The following is a 20,072-nucleotide window of genomic DNA, read 5'->3' as shown; positions in this document are numbered from 1 at the left end:
CTTCCATATATGACTTACTGTCTGGAGATATGGGGTAATGCATATAAAACGAACACTCTTCCTATTTTCAAGTTGCAAAAAAGAGCTATAAGAATTATAAACCAATTAAACTATATAGAACCAACTAACATTTTGTTTATTAATCTGAATACCCTGAAATTTTATGATTTAGTTGAATATAAAATGGCACAGATAATGTATAAAGCACAAAATAACTTGCTTTGCCCCAGTACTCAGAAGCTGTTCAAAGTCAGAGAGAGTCAATATGACTTAAGGGGAACAGATTTCTTTAAAAAAAACAAGATAAGGACAAATATAAAGCAGAGATGTGTTTCTGTTAGAGGAGTTAACCTGTGGAATAGTTATGACAGTGATTTAAAAAGGTGTAGTTCATTTTCCTTGTTTAAAAATATGTTTAAAAATAGAGTATTAGAAAAATATATATATCAAGAATGAAAAGAGCAAAAAAAAAAAAACAAAAACAAAAAACAGAAAACCTCTTGATTCTTTTGCTTTGATGTAGTTACTTACTAAGGTGGTGGTGTTTTTTCTTGTTTGTTTGTTTGTTTGTTTTGTTTTTGCTTTGTTTGCCTTCTCTCACCCCAACCGGTCGCAGCAGATGGCCGCCCCTCCCTGAGCCGGGTTCTGCCGGAGGTTTCTTCCTGTTAAAAGGGAGTTTTTCCTTCCCACTGTCGCCAAAGTGCTTGCTCATAGGGGGTCATATGATTGTTGGGCTTTTCTCTCTGTATCTATGAAGCGCCTTGAGGCGACATTTGTTGTGATTTGGCGCTATATAAATGAAATTGAATTGAATTGAATTTTATTATTTGCTTCGAGCCCTGTGTACAGGAGCTGCATGCTAAAAGATCTTTTGTTAAAAGGGTTGGCGTAATAAGCAAATGCTTCAGCCAATACCTTTTGATTAGCCTTGTCTCATGCTTTCTTGCTTTGTGGTAAATCTTTGTTCTGTCTTCACTGAGATATTTGAATGCTAATCAATAAACATATCAATATATATTATATATATATATCACTCCGCGAGGCGCCTGCTTAGCCGTAATGCTCCGACAATCCATCAAGCGGGGCGGCTTCGTAGCTTAGCGAAGTCGTACTAAAACATTTGACAGATTTTCGAGCGCCGTGTACCACATAAAATCATTTCGAGGTCAATAAACAACCAGAATTCATACATAAGCCACACGGGATTATAAGGGGCACTGTCGATTTTCAGAAAAATCAAAGGATTGATTTTAATTGTGCTGTATTTTCCAAACAACACGGTAATAACGACGGCACGCTAGCATGCTCTACCAAAATAGTGCTTTGTTGTGTATCTGACGGACGAAAGCTAAACCAGTTCCACACCACTTAAGTTGCAGCATTTTTATAAACCAATTCTGGTTCATCCGTTTCATTTAACGATCCACTTTCGCTCTTCTCATTCTGCGTCGCCGCCATGTGCGTATGTAAACATAGAATATGGGTAAAACGCGCATGCGCAGTGTCTATCGCGATATTTCATTTTCCTATCGTTGCCCAAAATTACACCGGTATTACCGTGAACGGTATGATATAGCCCAGCCCTAGTATAAAGATATATTTGAAAGGTAACCTCTACCATCGTCATCTTGTTTCTGAACATTTTGGGCTTTTTTTTTTAGCCACATTCAAAAGCAAAGCCCAGGTGGGTCGCACTGACATGGTAAACATTAAAACAGGACAAGGGTCCATTTTTCTTAAATATATGGTGACCTGTGGAATAATCAGAGAAGGTAGCGTTGGTGTAATAAATCACAAGCTCTGAGTCTGCTTCAGGGAAGCTTTTGCTAGGAGACCTTGGATCCAACTATCTGTCCATTAGTACACTTGATATAGCTAGGAGAGGTTTCAGGATTTAAGATGGGCTGGAGGGGTGAATAGAGACGGGAAAATAAAATAAAGTGCAGAAAACTGAGGTGTTTTAAATGATGAAGATAGGTTTTCTTTGTGTTAGCTGGCTTGATGGAACCTAAAACCCCACCATGGTTATCAACCTTCTTTGTTAACTCTGACTTTTTGTGATCTTTTTTACCGTCTCTCACACTCACATAAAAGGAGAGCATCTCATTGATCATTTGACTCTTCTGGACAACACAGATGAAGTGAGTGCCATCTGCTTCAGCCAGAGATGTTCTCAAAGGAACCAGGAATGAAGATCTCTTAAGAACAGATGATATATCCACAAATAGACTGAATAATGTTCTATATTCAATTTTCCACAGCTGGAACTGTAGCAAACATGGCAGGAGACTGACTCAAGAATAAAAAAACGTGCTTTCTGCACAACCAACTAAAGCGTGTAGTATCAGCAGGACCTAGCTCATCAGGTTGCAAAAATAAAACCTGTGACAAACTACAAAGGCAGTTTGAAAACAACATTCAGAACACGTGCAACAAGATATTAGGAACAAAAAGACCCAGAGGACTGTGTTCTTGATCCCTTAAAACTGTTAAGACTATTTCAGCTGATTATCCCAGAATAAAGGGTTCAGCATATTTAAGAGATTTCTCCTCCTCACTCCCCCCGCCCAGCTTATATTCTGTCCCAGAATCAGAACTTTGTAAAATGCTGTGAGAGCAAAGGCTGCACGGATTAGTTTTTACACATGTATGCACACAGATAAAAGGGAAGCAGCTCAAACAGAGAGATCTCCCACACGTAAACCTGCAGCTTTGAAACAAGTCCAAACTAAAACGAGGGCCCTCCCCAGGTTTTCTTTTGTTTCTCGTGTGCTCTGTGCCCCTGGTGTCATTACAGGCCATTAACCTTTAACCCAGAGCTCGAGACAATACAGGGAACAGTCTCTGAGTTCTTGTAACCTCATCACATCAAAGGGCAGAACAGCGTCATGGTAGACGCACTGTTTCAGTCTCTCTGGCATCGGTGGACTTATTCTCCCTTTGTTTTGTTTCTGTTTTTTCCACCATCTTCCTCTTCCTGGACCTGGCTGCTGATGAGGGAGTGGAGAAAGCTGAAAACGATTACTTAAGTCACTGCTGCTAAAGGTGGTTCTACAAGCTGTTGAATCATGGGGTGCACTTCATTTTTCACAGGTTAGGTTTACTGTAAGGATTTGGCACTTCTTTGAGGGTTAAACTTTGGGCTGAAAAGCTTGGGAATGCATTAATGTCAAAGAAGAAACATGCCTGTGAGTTTATAACCCCCACCCCACACACAAGAGTGGAGGCAGCAGCAGACTCTGTAGGGGAACCACAGCCAAGTTTTTGTCAAAAACAAAAAAAAAAGTACCACTGATCCAAATGATGTCAATCTTGGCACCTAACTTACTCGAGTCCCCACCAACACACCTGCTGAGTTTAAATTTGGATTTGGATAAACAGGAATGACGTAGGGAAGGACAAATGGAGCATGATTTCACAAATTTATAGTAAATAACTTTGGCAATAACATATCCCAGCTGGGTGTATTATGAGACACTGAAATGGAGTGGAATAATGCTACAGGTCAGACCGGTTATATAGGAAGGGACTTTCTGCTGCTGAGCTTGTTCAGGCAAAAACCACACATACACTTACATACACACTTCTACTGAAATACCCACATTATATAATCTAAAAGTCATGTTTTGAATCCTCAAAGGATTTAAAAAAAAATTGCCTTTGCAGCTACAAGAACAGCAGCACCCTGAACCTTGACTAATATTAATTTCCTTTAAGTCCGCATAATGTGACTGTTAAGCAGGTTTCAAGTCCCCATTACAGTCATACCCACCCAAACACAACAAATCAGGATTGAACATGCCCACAAGCATGAAGAACAGTCTTGAAACACAGAAACAGAAACCCTCACACCAATGTTTCACAAACACACTCCAGCATGCTATCTGACTTGCAGAATTTATATTTAATTGCAACATTTCAGACTAGACCTTCATCAGGCCTTTCAAATATAGATACAAAAAACATATATCCAAATGTGAAACATATTTAATATTCAGTGGCGTTAAAAATATAATGTGCATCTGTCAAAGTAAACAACAGACAAATTTACAAACAAAACAGTCAAATGTAATGTACCCTGGTGGTTGTGAAAGGATAATACTTGTGCTTTTACATGTTTTACACCGCCTCAACTTCAAATTCCTCCTCAGCATTTTACAAATTCTCCATCAGTTTTTTTTTTTAAATTTCTTGAGTAGTTTCTTGAGTTCCTCTGGAAGGTCTGCTAAGAAGCATTTAAAAAGGGTGTAGCACAAAGTGTTTGTGAGAGAAATTGTGATACTTGGTGGTGGTGCACATATAGCAAAATGTCAAAGATGTCCAGTACAAATTTTACATGTTTACTTGATGATTGTAAACTTTTTTTTCCACATTTAACATTCACTCATTCATACAATCTGTTTTTTTGTAACGAAACATAGTCACGATAGAAATTGGGTAAAAGAGTAATCAGTCCCACTTTGACAACTGATAAACTGAAAAGAAACAAAGTGGTGACATTGATTATAATTTGTCACAGTAATTAATATCACAAAAATCATTTTGTCCCCTATCCACCAGCTACAACTTCAGTTCAGCTGTGACAAAAGTATAAACAAATGCAGAAAAGTGTAAATTTAAATAAAAGTACAACTTTTCAAAGCTTTTCAAGGACTGTAGGAGAGAAAGTTAGCTAATGTTAACTGTTATTAACTACTTCAGGCTAATGAATATATGAGCAAGTATTAGCCATCTGAAGCTAATGGTCGCATCAAACCCTGGTGTCAGCCAAAATGAGCTCAACTAGTAGTAGTAGTCAGCTCAAGCGAATAGTTATATCAGGCTAGCAGCTGAAGTTAGCTGACAACAGCTACTATTAGCCACCTGAAGTTAATGTCATGCCAGACTAGTATCCAAAATTAACAGACATTGAATAGCAATAACAATTTCAAGATAATGGTCATTACTAGGCTAGTAATCAAAATGACCTGATAATAGGTACTTTTAACCTTTTCAACCAAATATAATGCTAAGCTAATAGCCAAAGTTAGCTGACATTAAACAGCCTTAGCCACCTCAAGCCAGTGGTCATGTTAGATTAGCAGCCAAAATTAATTGACAAGTGACATTAGTAATTGAAATTGACTACCAGTAGCTATGTCAAGCCAATGGTCACCAGTCAAAATTGGCAACCACTGAAAACCAAACTGCAGATGTTGGCAACAACATAACATGAAAACAACAGTCAAATTAAAAAGGTGGAAAAAATAATGCAAATGTTAATTAAATGTGTAGATTATTGGCACTCAGAAAATACAGACAAAGTTGTAAGCTAAAGGAAGAATTTGACATTTTGGTATATGTGCTTATTTTTTGTTAAACATTATTATGGGTTCATATCAATAACACAAATGCATACTCCCTAGGAGACAGTTAATTTGTGCCAATCTAATTCACAAGTTGTTTTCCGAGTGACTTTAATTCTTGATTTGTCTATAATATCTTTATGAAGTCAAACTAAACACTGGTTAAAAGAAAGGGGGGGGGGGGGGGGGGGGGGGGAAATCACTGAACAAACTGATGGATGGTGTGTAAACAGCAGGAGGAATGTAAAACAGACATTAACAAAGCAGCGGTGTGTACTCCAAACTCTAAATAAGTATCAGTAAATGAATCACGGCTGAAACTGGAACTGTCTCTCCTGTTAGCCTGCAGCTTGTAAACGTACACCTTGTATGTTCTCCTGTCACAACTGCAAGATAATAAAGTCATGCTGAAAACCAGTCAAGCGCTCGCAGATCGGATCCCCGCTTAAACCATCGCATTCTTTAGATCATATTTCAGCTTCTTTGTGATACAATCTCTTGTTAGGTATTCAAAGTCTGACATGGAAACTCATTCATGATTCTCTTTATTGCAGTTGTTTGGCCTGAGCTCAAGGTTTTGGCCTTCAAAAAACGAATCTCTCTTTTGTTATAATAAGAAGTGGTGAAATATTATACGGCATATTTATCCAGTTGGAGAGGCTTCCAACAGTCGATCAACAGCAGAAAAGGACCAACAAATGAGGCTTTAAAAGCAAAGCTCACAGCTGCTGTTGAAAGAGCTGATTTATCTGTTTATAGGGTTTTATAGTTCAGAAAGGTCTTCACAGAGGAGAGAGGAAGCAGTCAAGTCCTACATACCCTGAAAATGTGCAGTTCTATATATCCACTGTGAAGAAATCCTGTTTATCCTGTTGCATATTTTCAGTTTCACTGAAAGAAAGGGCGATTATTGGTATGCCACTGCTCTTTCTGTAAAACAAGGTCATTCTTAAAAACGCATGTTTAGGAACTACCAGCATTACCACCAGAGGGTGTGTTGAGTTTTTTTCCCCACAAGAGGTTTAACCGCTCCCCAGGCAGGTATTGAGGTTTTTTTCACATGATGTCATGCAGTCATTGTCATGTCATTGTGTCTATTTAATACTTGTTTCTGTGTTAAATAGCTAGATAATTAATAAAGTGGTAACAGTGACTGCTACTGTGAACACTGTAAAGTTATATTGAAGTGAATTATGCAGTGGCCTAATCAGCATGGCTTGTTCTTTTAATAGTTTCTGGCAGTTTTTGCTGGTTTCAGGAAAGGAAATATTTTTAACTACTGTATGAGAATCACTGCTGGTGCCCAAGCATATGACAAAGGAACAAGTGTGACAAACTGTTAGCTGCTTCTTAATCTCTGTCTTGGTAGACCTGCGGACCAGCTAGCTGTTCTGACTAGTCCATGTTGCAAGACTCTTGAAAAAAGCTTAACCCTGAAGTTTAAGCTGAGGAGTTCACCTGATGTGCTTGAAATCGTATTAACGATTTGTGTTTAAGCAACGCAGCGAGTGAGGTTGCCCGTTTCACCTTCGTTCTACTCGCAATTGTCAGCGGGAGCTCTCTTGAAGCTGAGGAGGCATGGTGACGCAGGTGGCGGCTTTGCTTCTGCTGCTGCTCCCAGCTGGTGTTTGCCATCTCGACACCTTTCTTTCCTGACATAACGTCCTGCATCGGCGCTGCGAGCAAGTGGAACATTTCCAGCGGCGCGTCGAGGCTCAGGTACTGCCAAGGTCTCTTACCTGCCATGTCTCTCTGCTTCACATTAGCTTGGAACTTCTTGATTAGCAACCGAATTATGTTTTTGTGACCGTGCATGACAGCGATGTGGAGAGGCGTGTGACCGCTGTTAGACCTGGCGTTTATGTCGAAGGTAAGAGAGTGCTTTTCAATTCCATACCTGAAACCGAAAATGGATGATGGATGAGTGCCAGTTATCATCTATAAATAATAAACACATTAAAGATTTTATAACGCTGCTGTCAACACAAGAGAGTCATGAGTGGGTCACTGGTCTACCTTCCACTATTAAACCTGAGCAGACAAAACTAGCACTAATCTGCACAAATACTTCAGACGTTCCTAATTATAGGTCACAAGTTTGCTGTGTACCCTAGAGTGTTGAGGACTCGGTGGTCGCCGTGTTTGGCAATCCAGTGCAGTACAGTGAAGCCTGAGATGAAGTCTTTTTTGTTGAGGAGGGATGGTTCCTCTCTGAAGAGGGTGTAGATTTCCGGCCAGTTGCCCGCCGCCGCCTTAACCAACCAGGTATGTTCCCTCGGCTCCAAAGGAACCAGCGACTGATGACAGGAGCACACATAATTTTAATTAATGAAGCCTCATCATGTATTATATGATATGTGTGGGGCAAAAGGAGAGTATAGGTTTTATAACCTATGCTAAAAGCATGTAACCTATGAACAGGTGAACAGTAATTAATACTTGTGATTATGTTAATCACAGTTGTTAGTTTTAATAAGTCTTACATGTCGACCGTGGTTGTCACGGTGGTTGGAGGAGGGCGAGGCTTCTGTAGATGGATTCATTTTTTCTCCTTTTGGCTCGTCCAGACTGGCGAGGCTGTGGCTTCGAGGCGGCGTGGAACAGGATGATAATGAGGAGCACGACAGATTGTGGCGGAGGCTGAGCGAGGAGGAAATCCGGTGGAGGCGGCTCCTCCGAGCCTCCTCGGTTCCTCTTCCTTCCCTTGCCTCCCCCTGAAGAATCTGGTCCAGGTCGGCTCCCATGCTGAGGGACATCCTTTGTTTGGTGCTCATCCGGTTGGTGGCCCCTGGACGCTGCCGCAGGTAAGGTGAAGAGACGGAGTCATCGCTTGACGCTGCGTCTTCACGATCACAGAGATCACCTTTTAGACAGAGGGAAGCGTTCAGTGTGGTAGAAATCATTGATTCCCACCCAGCGATAAAGGACACCAGGCGATGGTTATGGTGCAGGTGGGAAAGTAAAGGCAAGTTTGAAAAGATGTTCCTTAAAATTTAGTTCCAATTAACCAATTTGAACATGAAAGACAGGGCTGATAAAGGACAGAACCTGCTGTTTTAAATGCTTAGAAGTGAATAGTGAACTTAAACTTCGGGTCAGACCTGTGGAAAGATGAAATGGCGCCACTCGGCCCGGAGAGGATTGGTTCTCGTTGAGCTGGTCAGTGGAGCGACGCAGCGGTGACGAACGAGCTGAGGGCTCCTGCTCGTCATAGAGCTGACCGGTGGAGCGATGCCAAGGCACTGTTTTAGTGTCAGCACGACTCATTATGGAGTCCGACATACTCTCTTTGGTTTGTTTGACAGTTTCCTGGATTCTGGGCACGCCTACAGGCACACCTGTTTTCATGGAAATGTTACAGAGACAAGTCAACAGCTGGATTACCACTTTTGCTTAATGCACCTCGGGCAGAGGTGCATACACAGGAAACCCAAAATAAGGACGGCAGCTTATTTAAGTACATACTGTTCATTATGTGTCAGGCATGAGTTGGACTCTATTACTGAGATGAACTTTGACGTAGCTAAAATGTATGGAGGACCAAAACTGACAAAAATCTGTCATTCATAAATATAAATGACAGATAATCATTTTCTTATCAATTTGCTAAAATGTACTATTAAAAACCCCATAAATGTGTCTCAGGCTATAATCACTTATTTTATGTTTTAAGTTTTAAATAAATAAAGCTTTTTAAAAAAAAAAAAAAAAAAAATTAAGTATCACTTCTCACTATTAAGCTGATCATTTTTTTAAATTTCTTTTTAAATTTACTCTTCTCCTACCAATTGAACAGTATGGAGGACCACAACTGTCAGAATCTTAAAGAACCTAAACGAATGACTAGCTCAGGAATCTTTGCTTAATTTAAAAAATAAATAAATAAAAAATTCTCTTGTGATTATGGTAAATGATATAGATCAAATATGATTTGTATAGTAACATTTTGTAACAAATAGAAGGACAATCTATCATTTTCACTTGTTTGTGTTAATATACCCTTCGGCCACTTTGTCAGGTACACTTGTTTAACTGCTTGTTAATGCAAAAATCTAATCAGCCAATCAAGTACAGCATGTAACATGTTTAAGCATGTAGAAACGGTAAAGTCGAGCTGTTGAAGATGAAACTGAGAATCAGAATGAGAAACAAAGGTGACTTAAGCGACTTTGAACGAGGCCAGTCTGAGTATTTCAATAACTGCTGATCTAGTGGGAGTAAATATCCAGTGAGCGGCAGTTCTCTGGGTGAAAATGCCTCGTTGATACCAGAGGTGAGAGGAGAATGACCAGAGTGTTTCAAGCTGATAGGAGGGCAACAGTAAGTCAGATAACAGCATGTTACAACCCAAGTATGCAGTATGCAGACACGTCAAACCTTGAAGCAGCGGCAGAACCCGAGTCACTCCCATCAGCTAAGAAAAAAGAAACTTCACACAGGCACACTAAAATAGGATGAAATTAGAGGGGGATATCTTCCTGGCACAGTTAGGGCTCCTTAGTACCAACTGATTTTCATTTAAACCCTACGCCCTACCTGAGCATTGCTTGCCCTTCCCTGTATGACCACAATGTTCTTATCTTCTGATGGATACTTCCAGCAGGATAATGGATCGTGTCACAAAGCTCATTTCGTAATATATAACTGTACTCAAATTGCCTCACTAATCACCAGACCAATCCAACAGAGAACCTTTGGGATGCAATGAAATCGGACATTCACATCATGGATGTGCAACTGACAGTTCTGCAGCAACTGTGTAATGTCATCATGCCAGTGTGAACTGAAATCTCTGAGGAAAGTTTGCAGCACCTTTTTCAATCTGAGCCATTAAAAATTCAAGCAGCTCTGAAGGGTCTGGCCCAGGTGTACCTAATAAAGTGGCCGTGAGTAATTTTACAATAATAATTTCTAAAATGTAACAAACAAAAGCAAATGTATTAGGTAATGAAATAAATTAAACATCAATAAATGAATAAATAAACAGATCTAGATGCTTGTTTACATACATATAAGTTTTTCATGTGTCACATAAGAACTTGACTTTTTCATCCAGTGAAAAGTGAAATTTCATAATGTAATTAAATGCACCAAAATTAATATTAAAAATAAATAGAGGCAATAATCTATAAACTGTGACATAAGTTGATATTTCTTTATTTTATTTTGTATTGAACTTTCAGCTATATTGATTTTTAAACTGATTTAGTAGTCATTTATTTCGACATATTCATTTAATTTCATTTACTTTCTGCATTAGTTTCCACATTTCTGCCTGTGTATGACAGTGAGGAGGTTCTCCTGAGGACATTTATCGCTGACAAAATCAAGGGGAGTCATTGAAACAGGGGAAAGAGTGATTTTGATGGGGACCATTTTCAGTGGTGGATTAATACTGACAAGCTTCTAACCAGCTAACATTAACAAAAAGACCTGCTAGCGTACCTGCTCTGATCTGCAGATCAGAGGAGCTGCTGGTCCATCCCAATGCTCTGGTGGAGTTAGACCACTTGGTGCTGTGGAAGCCACCAGCGGACGAGGGCGAGTAGATGCTGCTGTGGCTGGACGACATCAACGGTCCGTGGCTCTGATTGGTCTCTGGTTTGGGTTCCCTTGCGAGTGGTGAGTATTGGTGGCCCTGCTGGATGTTGTGGTGGAGTGCCATCTCCAAAGGCAGGCTGCGTCTGGTGGTCTCGCCCAGTTCCAGCCTAGGGCCTGCAGTTTCCCCCCTCAAACCTAGATAGTGAGGGCTGAGCTTTTCCCCTTCAGCGCCCTGGATGTAAATCTGTGAGACAGATGAAGGTGCAGGCGTGTCTATGATGCATGGCGATGAGGAAGACATGGCCCTCACTGTGTCACCGAGCGGCACATTCAGTGGCCACGCTCCTCCTCCTGAACCTCGCCTCATGGGGACATCCTCTACGTCATCTTCATCATAACTCACAGCAGTTTTATAGCTCTGTCTGTGCTTCAAACGCCTTTGGGTGAGCTGTGGACGCACAGGAGGCTCCTGATGAAGACCACCTTCTGGAGGCTGGGGCCCTCTTCTGAGGGCCTCAGTACTCTGAATGTAACTCCTCTGGCCTGAGGAAGGAGCAGGCGTGACCCTCCCCGGGGCACTGAGCGGAACGCTAGGGGGCCGCGCTCCTGCTGCTGAACCCTTCGTCGCTATGAGCTCCTCTTCATCATCTTGGCTCACAGCAGTTTTGTAGCTTGGCCTGTTTGTTGCTCGTTGGGGGGCACGCTGAGGGTGAACATCCCCCTCTGGCTGCCTCCTCCCTGTGAGGACCTCAGGGCCCGGGCTGGTTTCTCTATGAGGAGATGCAAGTGTGACACCAGGAAGTGGACCAAAACCCCCTCTTAGCTCTCCCCCTTTAGATGCCTGATCTGGGGCAGGAGGTGTAGGCAGACTGGGTGTCTTTAGCTGTGGTTTCTGTGGGATGTGACTCACCGTCTGTGCTGACACTGGTCGTATAGACTGGTTAGGTGCGCTGTGTGCCTGCTGCTGTCTCAGGTCAAAGTTGCTGTTATTCGGAATGACCCTAGTTGGACTCCGAGGGGTGAGCATTTGCCCCTCAGTACCCTGACTGTAACTCCTCTGGCCTGAAGAAGGAGCAGGCGTGACCCTCCCTGGGGCATTGAGTGGAGCGCTCGGGGGCTGCGTTCCTCCTGCTGAAATCTGCGTCACTGTGATCTCCTCCTCTTTCTCCTCTTCATCATCTTGGCTCACAGCAGTTTTGTAGCTTGGCCTGTTTCTCGCCCGTCGGGGGGCACGCTGAGCATGAACACCCGCTTCTGGCTGCCTCTGCCCTGTGAGCACCTCTGACCCTGGGCTGGTTGCTCTGTGAGGAGGTGCAGGTGTGACACCAGGAGGTGAACCAAAACCCACTCTCTGCTGCCCCTGCCCCACTTTAGAAGCCTGATCGAGAGCAGCAGGCGTGAGCAGACTGGGTGTCTTCGGGCTGTGACTCACTACCTGTGCTGTCACTGGTTGTATAGACTGGTGTACCTCCTGCTGCCTCAGGTTTAAATTCTCCTGCACGCTGTTGTTGTTGGTCAGGACGAGGCCAGCCACAGATAGGATTGTTTTCGTTGCAGTTTCTCCCGACGGGGCGGGTGCAGTCGCGTCTTTCTGCTGCGGTTTCTGTCGCGGCTTGTTAGGAGCGGCAGTTTCGGCGTTCTCCCCGACCGGGACACACGGAGGGTCGGAGGAGCCCACTTCAGCCCCCTTACCTGGGACATATCCTCTGAACTTCTTCCTGAGGATCACATGAGACACTCCGTCCAGCTGTTTGACGGTGGCCACGGAATTGACAAACTTCTTGAAGAGCTCTCGGTTTCGGTCCTGGTCCGCGTGATCCCGAATGAAGTTTTTGAAGTGCAGAACCAGGTCGGAGTTTTTCACTGTGCCTCCGCGGCTCTGGAGGAACACCAGCACCGCGTCCTGAGTGAACTCCGAGGCCATTGCGCTCCGATTAGTGTGTTATGCAGCTCCTCTCTTTCTCTCCCGCCCTGTTAGTCCCAAAGGTCAGGAGCTGTTTCTGTCAGACCAGAATAAACTCCGCCCACCCCAGGTATTTAACCGCACTCTCACCTGCTGCGTCCTCGCAGGTAACCCGGATGTGTGTTGCGGATATAAATGAAGTGAAGATGCGAGCTCCTATTTCAGGAACCAAATGTGCAGTAAAGCCGTGATAATAATCATGTGTTTATAGCACTGCAGACAGGGAAGCGCTATAAAACTTCAGCAGGTTTCTGTAAAAAGTCCGAGAGCTCGCCTGCTGCTGTTTTACATCATTTAAATATCCTGATTCTTTCTAACTTTATTTCCACTGCAGTGATGATATTCATCTATATGTGTGTGCAGGTCAACAGGATGAGAAGAAAGAGTCTGATAGTATTTACAAAAAACATTTATTTAGCAAAAAAAAAGAAAAGCTGTTACTTTTTATTTATTGTTCTTAAGTCTTTCAGAAAACAAACATTGAATTTCATTCAACAATAAACCAGAATCTTTTCGAGATATTCTTTAGTGCCTCTGAAAATAAACAGTAAACAGTACAACTGGGGTTATAGAGGAGGGCATACGGCAGTGTGTGTGTGTTGTACTGCTTGGAGAATATTTAAAAGGTGCTCTCAAAACTAAACACGTTGGCGTGGAATTAAAGACAAAAACCCTCCACTGATCAGAAGCAAATTAATATCATATACTGCAGTAATGAAACCATTCGGAGTCTGTATGAAGGGAAGGGAAGCCAAATGGTGCCTGTTATACAGCAAGGTGAGAAAAGTTTATAAACCTGATCCTGCAATGAGTCACGGAGGAACTGTGGAAGCCCAGATATAACAAAAATGTATCAAACAAAGAAAAAATGTAAGGATTAAAAATAAAAAAGGTCACCATTTTGCACTTGTTTCCTTTTGTACTTTACTCATCTGACAACACATTTTCTGTGTTTAAAAAAAATTATTACCTAAATTTATTTAAGTAAGAAGTCAGTGGGGTCAACTGAAACAGAATTAAAAGGACACACCACCAATTTTAAGTCAGTTTTATCACCATAATGTTTTAAATCTGAGCATCTCTGTTCAGGTACGTGTGTAAACACAGCTTGAGAAATAATCTTAGTGAGTAACCAAACTCATATTTCAAAATTTTCCTGGGACGCCTGGCTTCAAAGGCCAAAAAAGTTCAGGTCCTACATCCTGAAATGTTTAGATTAACAATTTAAAAAAAACAGCCACCAGTTGAATTTGTGTCAAAACATCAGCACAGGGATGTTGGATTCGACACAGAGTAAGGCTACGGGTATTTTCGTGGCGTTTCTTTCTTCATCCTCTGCTAGAATCAGGGACTTCAATGGTATCAGGCAGAGAGGGAGAAAGAGCTGAGGTTAAATGACATACTACGATGCCTCCTAAAGGAGGAGAGATTAGATGTCTTGGCTAATAGAAGAGCTGGAGGAGGGGGCCAGGGAGAGGAGAGCTCAGACTGCTACTCCCACAACCTGCACTCAGATAAGTGGCAGAAAATGAATGAATGGATGGATAAGAGAAGAAACTGATGCACAGCTTAAAAATAAAGTGATAAATCTGGCATCTAAAGGTTTTACAGTGGGGTCTTTCTTTTCTCTTAGAGAGCTGGACTGAAAGGAGTTTAAAAATATGTTTCTCAGTTTTCTATGAAACTGAAAGTCGTTTGGAGAAGTTTCTGAAAGAAGGATAATTAAAATAAAATGTCATGTTACATAGTGGGAAACATATTGTTAATTTAAAGGTTTAAAAATTTAAAACGTTTCTATAAATGATCCGAAAGTTAGAACATTACAACCTCTCAACTGTAAAGGTTTGCTTCTTCTCAGCGTCACAAAGTTAAATATCTTTGGGTTATTTTTCAGATTATTCTTTTTTAAGTTGATATCTGTTGGAAATCAGTGGATTTTAAGATGACTACTGTAGCTGGCAACATTTCTGACATAAAAACCCCCTCCAAAGTCCAACATTGAACCAAGATGAAATCTGGAAGAAATCTCAGCCTGTGAAAGTCTTTGGAATTTGAACTTTTCCTCGTGAAGCGTCAGACTTGATGAGAGGCACTCAACAGTGTTTATGGGTCAGTGTGATTTCTGCTGCAAACAGCAGTGGGACTGCTACAAAGTGCTACAAGCTGCAGATGTGCAGACAGCAGTGGCAGTAGTTGTGTTACAGTTTAACATGACAGTGACGATTACAGCTCATCTTCAGGATTTTTTTGCTTTCTGTCCAGTGAAACAAAATCGTAGTCCCTCTGATTTTGGTGTTCATTAAGGTTAAGGTGACGTGAGAGTGAGGCAGGCTCTGTGGAAAGATGGAGAAGATGATGATCTTTTAAAGATGGTGGTGCTTTCTCTTTGGGAGATAACTGCTCATGTGCACCAGCTATCAGATAGAAAGACCTCATGGAGGAAGGTCTGAATGTTTGAGGCTCCTGAAAGTATCACCAGTCAGTTAACCTCTTAAGCCCCAACGCCCCCTGATACGGGGGCAAAAGGCAGGAGATCAGTTAGGCTTGGGGCTTAAGAGGTTAAAGGACAATTCCAGTGTAGTAATAGTTAATTCACCTCCATATGATTTATTCTTGGGCTCTACTAGAGTAGCTTTGCATAATTCACAGTTTAAAATAATCTTTATTTGTCTTATACTGGGGCAACTCTGCCTGTAACAAGTGGATTTAGCTCTTTCTCTTACAACAACTGCAGGTGGTGGAGTTTAAGTCCATCTAAACCATAGGTGTCAAACTCTGGCTCTGGCCAAATTTGGCCCGCGAAGCCATACCAAATTACTATTAGAGCTGGCCTACTGGTATTATACAGCTAATATATATATTGTTTAGTATTAAGCTTTGCTTGTTCCATATTCAGTTTTTCAGCAAAACTTGTTTGAGTCCATAAGAAAAGATTCATTCTTATATCTGGAGGAAGATTTTTTTCCAATAAATATTAATGTTAGCCTGCGACTTTGTTCCAGTTTTGAATTTTGGCCCACTGTGTATTTGAGTTTGACACCCCTGATCTAAACAAAGGATAACACCCTTTACAGAGAAGCAGCTGAATAAAATCAGAATAGAAAAGCAAGGAGATTGTCCACTAGTAACTATACCATGGATGGTATAGTTACTATACTAACCCTAACCTGAGTACACATAGTCTACAGGGTTTTTATTGCTCTATTTTGTGCATTCTCCTCCTGCCCTGACCTGGAAATCAGTCTAACAGAACCATCTTGAAGAATGTCCCAGTTTCTAAAAAACATCTGGAGGTCAGAGCAGAGTGAGGATACACAAGTGTTTCCCCTCTGGAGGTGTTTTATGCCTGAAAGCTCCACACTGAAGCATTCATTCATAAATAGTCTCCAGCATGTTATTTTCCTGTCCTTTCTATGTGTTTCTGCTTCAGTGTTCTTTATGTAATTGGCTATGATCTGTTTTCTGTAGCCACCGTGGTGTCACATGTTTTGAAGCTTTGATTTGACTGAGCCCATAAACTCATCAGGAAAATATGTACACAGGTCTCAGCAGTTTTAAGGCACTTGTGTGTTGACATTACTTTTTAAACCTGGAAGCTACGTCTGTCTTTTGTGTGTCTTTGTGTGTCTCGTTGTGGTTTTACTTCCACTTTTGAGATTGCCTGCCCTGCACTTTCACCTGTGTGTGACTGTTCCCACCTGTGCCTCAGGACTATATATGTACATTTGAGTGTGTATAAATAGTCCTGTTTGTCTCTTCATCTACCTCTCATTACTTGCACTTCCAGCACTCCTTTTTTGTGGATTTTTTTGATAAGCTAATGAAGGCTTGCTGTGTAAAATACATCAGTAGGAACTATATGCCACATTTCATGTGTAACAGAGAACGCTTTAAAGCAGCAGTGCCTCATTTTGTTCTTCCCCTTTCTTTGTGTCTCTTCCTCACTTTCTCTTTTCGGTTCTCTGGTGGAAGGAACTAAAATGCAAGAAGAAGAGGTGAGGAAGTACAAACTGAGAAATGGGTAAGAAGGATATGTGTGGGAAACACTGGGTATCCCGTCTTTATGACACCATACAGATCCCAGAGTAGAAAAACCTATATGAAAGTGAAACTTTGGTCATGTTTAATCCATCACTGAAGCAGGATATATATAACAAGACCCCCCACCCCCACCCCCAAAAGCAGAGGAGGTCTAAGTGTTTAAAAAAATGGAGAAAATCATCCACCTTGCTGGAATTGTCCTTTGAAGGATTTGATGATAAACTTTCCTGGTAATCCTCTGACCTTAAAATCACTCATTGGAGCAGAGTGTGGTTAGAAATATTGTCTAGTTGCTGGCGTTCAGCTGAACAGAGGCCTAATGTGCAGTCAGGCGTGAACAGAAAGAGGCACATTAAAGGCTTTTCTTCATGTGTGAAGTCTGCATAGTCAATTCTAAATGGGCGGAGCCTGTTTTGGGCCATCCTTCGTGTAAAGCTCCTTCACTTTTTATGGTGCTACCTGTCCTTCATGTTCATGATGTCACAGTGATGTCACAGTGGTAGATCTGACCACGTGGCTAGGGCTTATAATTGCAGCGGGTGGAAGCAGTGGTGGAAACAAAGAAGAGCAGGGCACGGAGCTTGCTGCGGGCCAGCCGTTGGCCTCTGCCAGCTCTGCTGGTAGGCTCTCGGCCAATCGCGTCAGCTGCTCCTCTCCCCGTCGTATGAGGTCGTCCAGGTGTCGCTGGCGGATCAGAAGGGAGGGCTTGGTGCTGACGAAGTGCCGGTAGTCTTGGAGTTGGGGTTCGCTGAGGTAACTGGACAGGATGGCGTGGACCACGCGCTGCCGCCGGTCCAGGTTCTCCTTCAGCTCTCGAGCGTCTTCGGTTTGGCGAAGGAGGAGAGAGCGCTTGTGATTAAGGGAGTCCTGAGGAAGAGGAAAACAAACACATATATCAAACACATACATCTATACATCATCTTTGTTTATATATTTCAAAATCACATGCCAATAATGCTCGTCCTCTCTCTCCTGTAGCATTTTTTCCTGTTTATTTGTTGCCTCTCCACAAGGAAGGGAGTTCTTTCTCCCTACAGTCCCCAAGTGCTAGCTCACAGTGGATCTCCTGATTATTGGGGTTTTCTTTCCAGTGTTGCAGTCTTTACCTTATCTTTACCAAATACTTTGAGAGGACTGTTGTTATACAAATAAATTGTCTCTAATAACTGCTGTGTTTGTGTTACCTGGGGAAATGAACTTCATGCAATAAAACATTGTGACTTAATTCTTTAAATCACTACCATGTACTTTATAACAGTGGCACTGGGTAAACAAGTGGATAGTACTTCAGCTCCCCCTTGTGGCTACAGATGGGAAAACTTCTTTCTTTTACAAAGTGTTCTTAAACGTGTGACTGCAAAAAAAAAAAAAAAAAAAGCTCATTAAAGTATTCAGAAACAACCGATAAGCTGTATAAAATCAACTGTTTGATCTTCTTAAAAAAACAACAACCACTGAACACAACTGACTGCTTTTATAACACATTTACCAGAATTGGTCTGAGTTTGAGGCCAGGGCAGCAGATAACCACGAGGTAAAAGTTAATATTTCATCTGTGAGTTGACTCAAAAGTTTAGACCTATTATGTCGAGCAGATAAAGATACAGCAAACATTAACAGAGTCAAACATCGATTGTCTTCACTGATTCAAGCTCATTTTTTTCCTGTGTGCTCCTTTGTTCAGAGAAAGGGGTTGAAATAAACTCTCATATATCAAAATATTTGGGACTGAAATCTTTGTTGGGACTATTTTTAATATCTGAGATAATACAGACACGGCTTAAGTCATACAGGAGAACTGCACATTATTGAGATCAGGGTTATTAAACACAATTATTCACAGACCTTCCAAAAAAATAAAGAAACTTTTTTTTTTTATAATTTGGACCGTCTTCCTTTGACTCTATTGAATTAGAAAGCATGCAGGTAAAGGGAAACACATAATAAGGAAAACAGCAGGGAGGCAGATAGTGTGGTGCAAAATGTGTTCAGATTTATACTTTAAGTTAAAGTCCCTTATTGTCAGTTTTGGTCCTATAGAGGACCAAAACTGACAATATCAGGATTCTTACAAATATTTATATGTATTTAAAATAGTCAAAAATGTAAATAAATATAGAAATTAATTCATAAAATTTACAATCTTGTTTCAGTTTAGCTTTGTGTTACTTTTCCCATTTGCTTACTTAATTTTCTGTTTTATTTTAGTCACTTCACCTCTTCTGGAATTTATCCAAATTTATTTCCCCAAATCTAATTCTCTATTATTCTTTTCACACATGCCTACACATACTTCTAATAAATCACATAACTCAGTCTCAGATGGTTTGACCCCCAAGAACCTTGATCTGGATATCAGGCACTTAGTATAAAGACACTGAAGTGTCAATGTGCCAAAGACATTAAAGGTGTATGGAGGAAAACTGTCATCGTATGAAGGGCAAAACTAAACCTAAAACGAACTTAATTTAGTTACTGTCCCATTTGTTTTACTGCCTGAATCACAGAACTGCAGGTGTGATGCAGGCAGGTGGACTCTGCATGTCTCACCCTCTCTTCAGCTGCTTCTTCTGGCGACAGCCCGTCTCTCTGCAGAGCGAGCAGAGATCTGTCAATCCTCGACAGCCGGCTGCACAGAGACAGCAGCAAGTTCACGATCCTCTCCAGATCACCTGCAAACAACAAACAGGTCAAAGACATTTTTCTTACCTTTTAGAAAGAACCTATTTCCTTGTCTGCAGCTCATATTACCTGCGGTGTTCCACAAGGCTCGATTTTAGGTCCTATTATATATTTTTTATTTTTATATTTGTTTATTTATTCTCCAAGGTCATTAAGCCTCTTCCCACTAAAGATAGAAATACTTACGTCTGAAACTTGGGGTCCCTTAAAGCCTATCTGTTGTGGATGTGTAATGAAAATGACATATTTCTGTTTTTTGTCACAGCGTCACTCTGATGTCATACCGATGAACACGCTGTACTTGTCCTTCTCGTTAGTTTTGAGGTGGTCCTGCACCATTGTGTCGATGCTATCCCCCAGCGCCTTGTGATGCTTCTGCTCCTCACACAGCGCCTCTTTCTCCAGCTTCAGAGCCACCACGCTGCTCCTAAGAGCTTCACACAGCTCCACCTGGTGGACAGCAGGAGAAATGTGAAAACAGTGGGCAGTTTTACCTTCTG

General features: G+C 41.5%; 2 protein-coding genes across 4 annotated transcripts in view; both read right to left on the bottom strand.

Moving 5' to 3' along the window:
* Positions 1–5,543: 5,543 nt before the first annotated feature.
* On the bottom strand, positions 5,544–12,846 carry sowahb (sosondowah ankyrin repeat domain family member B). The gene is made up of 5 exons (XM_035914040.2): positions 10,791–12,846; positions 8,447–8,683; positions 7,829–8,208; positions 7,455–7,642; positions 5,544–7,242 (listed from the first exon to the last, which is right to left on the bottom strand). The coding sequence occupies exons 1-5, from the start codon at positions 12,808–12,810 to the stop codon at positions 6,786–6,788; spliced, it is 3,282 nt and encodes a 1,093-aa protein (XP_035769933.2). The 5' UTR covers positions 12,811–12,846; the 3' UTR covers positions 5,544–6,785.
* A 1,431-nt stretch (positions 12,847–14,277) lies between these two features.
* shroom3 (shroom family member 3) overlaps positions 14,278–20,072 on the bottom strand; it is a 66,070-nt gene continuing 60,275 nt past the window's right edge. For all 3 annotated transcript variants that reach the window (XM_087843487.1, XM_006782097.3, XM_035916140.2), the window contains 3 exons: positions 19,857–20,022; positions 19,441–19,562; positions 14,278–17,757 (listed from right to left, as the gene is read on the bottom strand). In XM_087843487.1, coding sequence (XP_087699613.1) covers positions 17,371–17,757; positions 19,441–19,562; positions 19,857–20,022 — 675 coding nt within the window. In that variant the 3' untranslated portion in view covers positions 14,278–17,370. The remainder of the gene's footprint in view (positions 17,758–19,440; positions 19,563–19,856; positions 20,023–20,072) is intronic.

This window comes from Neolamprologus brichardi, chromosome 7, assembly GCF_056152115.1.
Source record: "Neolamprologus brichardi isolate AB-2024 chromosome 7, ASM5615211v1, whole genome shotgun sequence".
In the NCBI taxonomy this organism is placed as follows: Eukaryota; Metazoa; Chordata; class Actinopteri; order Cichliformes; family Cichlidae; genus Neolamprologus; species Neolamprologus brichardi.
This window is presented reverse-complemented; position numbering and strand designations above follow the sequence as displayed.

Excerpts from the sequence above, each read along its gene's own strand:
- sowahb (XM_035914040.2), bottom strand. The coding sequence starts at position 12,810 with ATGGCCTCGGAGTTCACTCAGGACGCGGTGCTGGTGTTCCTCCAGAGC. Across the intron at positions 7,643-7,828 it reads GTGACAACCACGGTCGACAT|TCGCTGGTTCCTTTGGAGCC; the intron begins GTAAGACTTATT and ends TCCTGTCATCAG. Across the intron at positions 7,243-7,454 it reads CGAGTCCTCAACACTCTAGG|GTATGGAATTGAAAAGCACT; the intron begins GTACACAGCAAA and ends TTTCGGTTTCAG.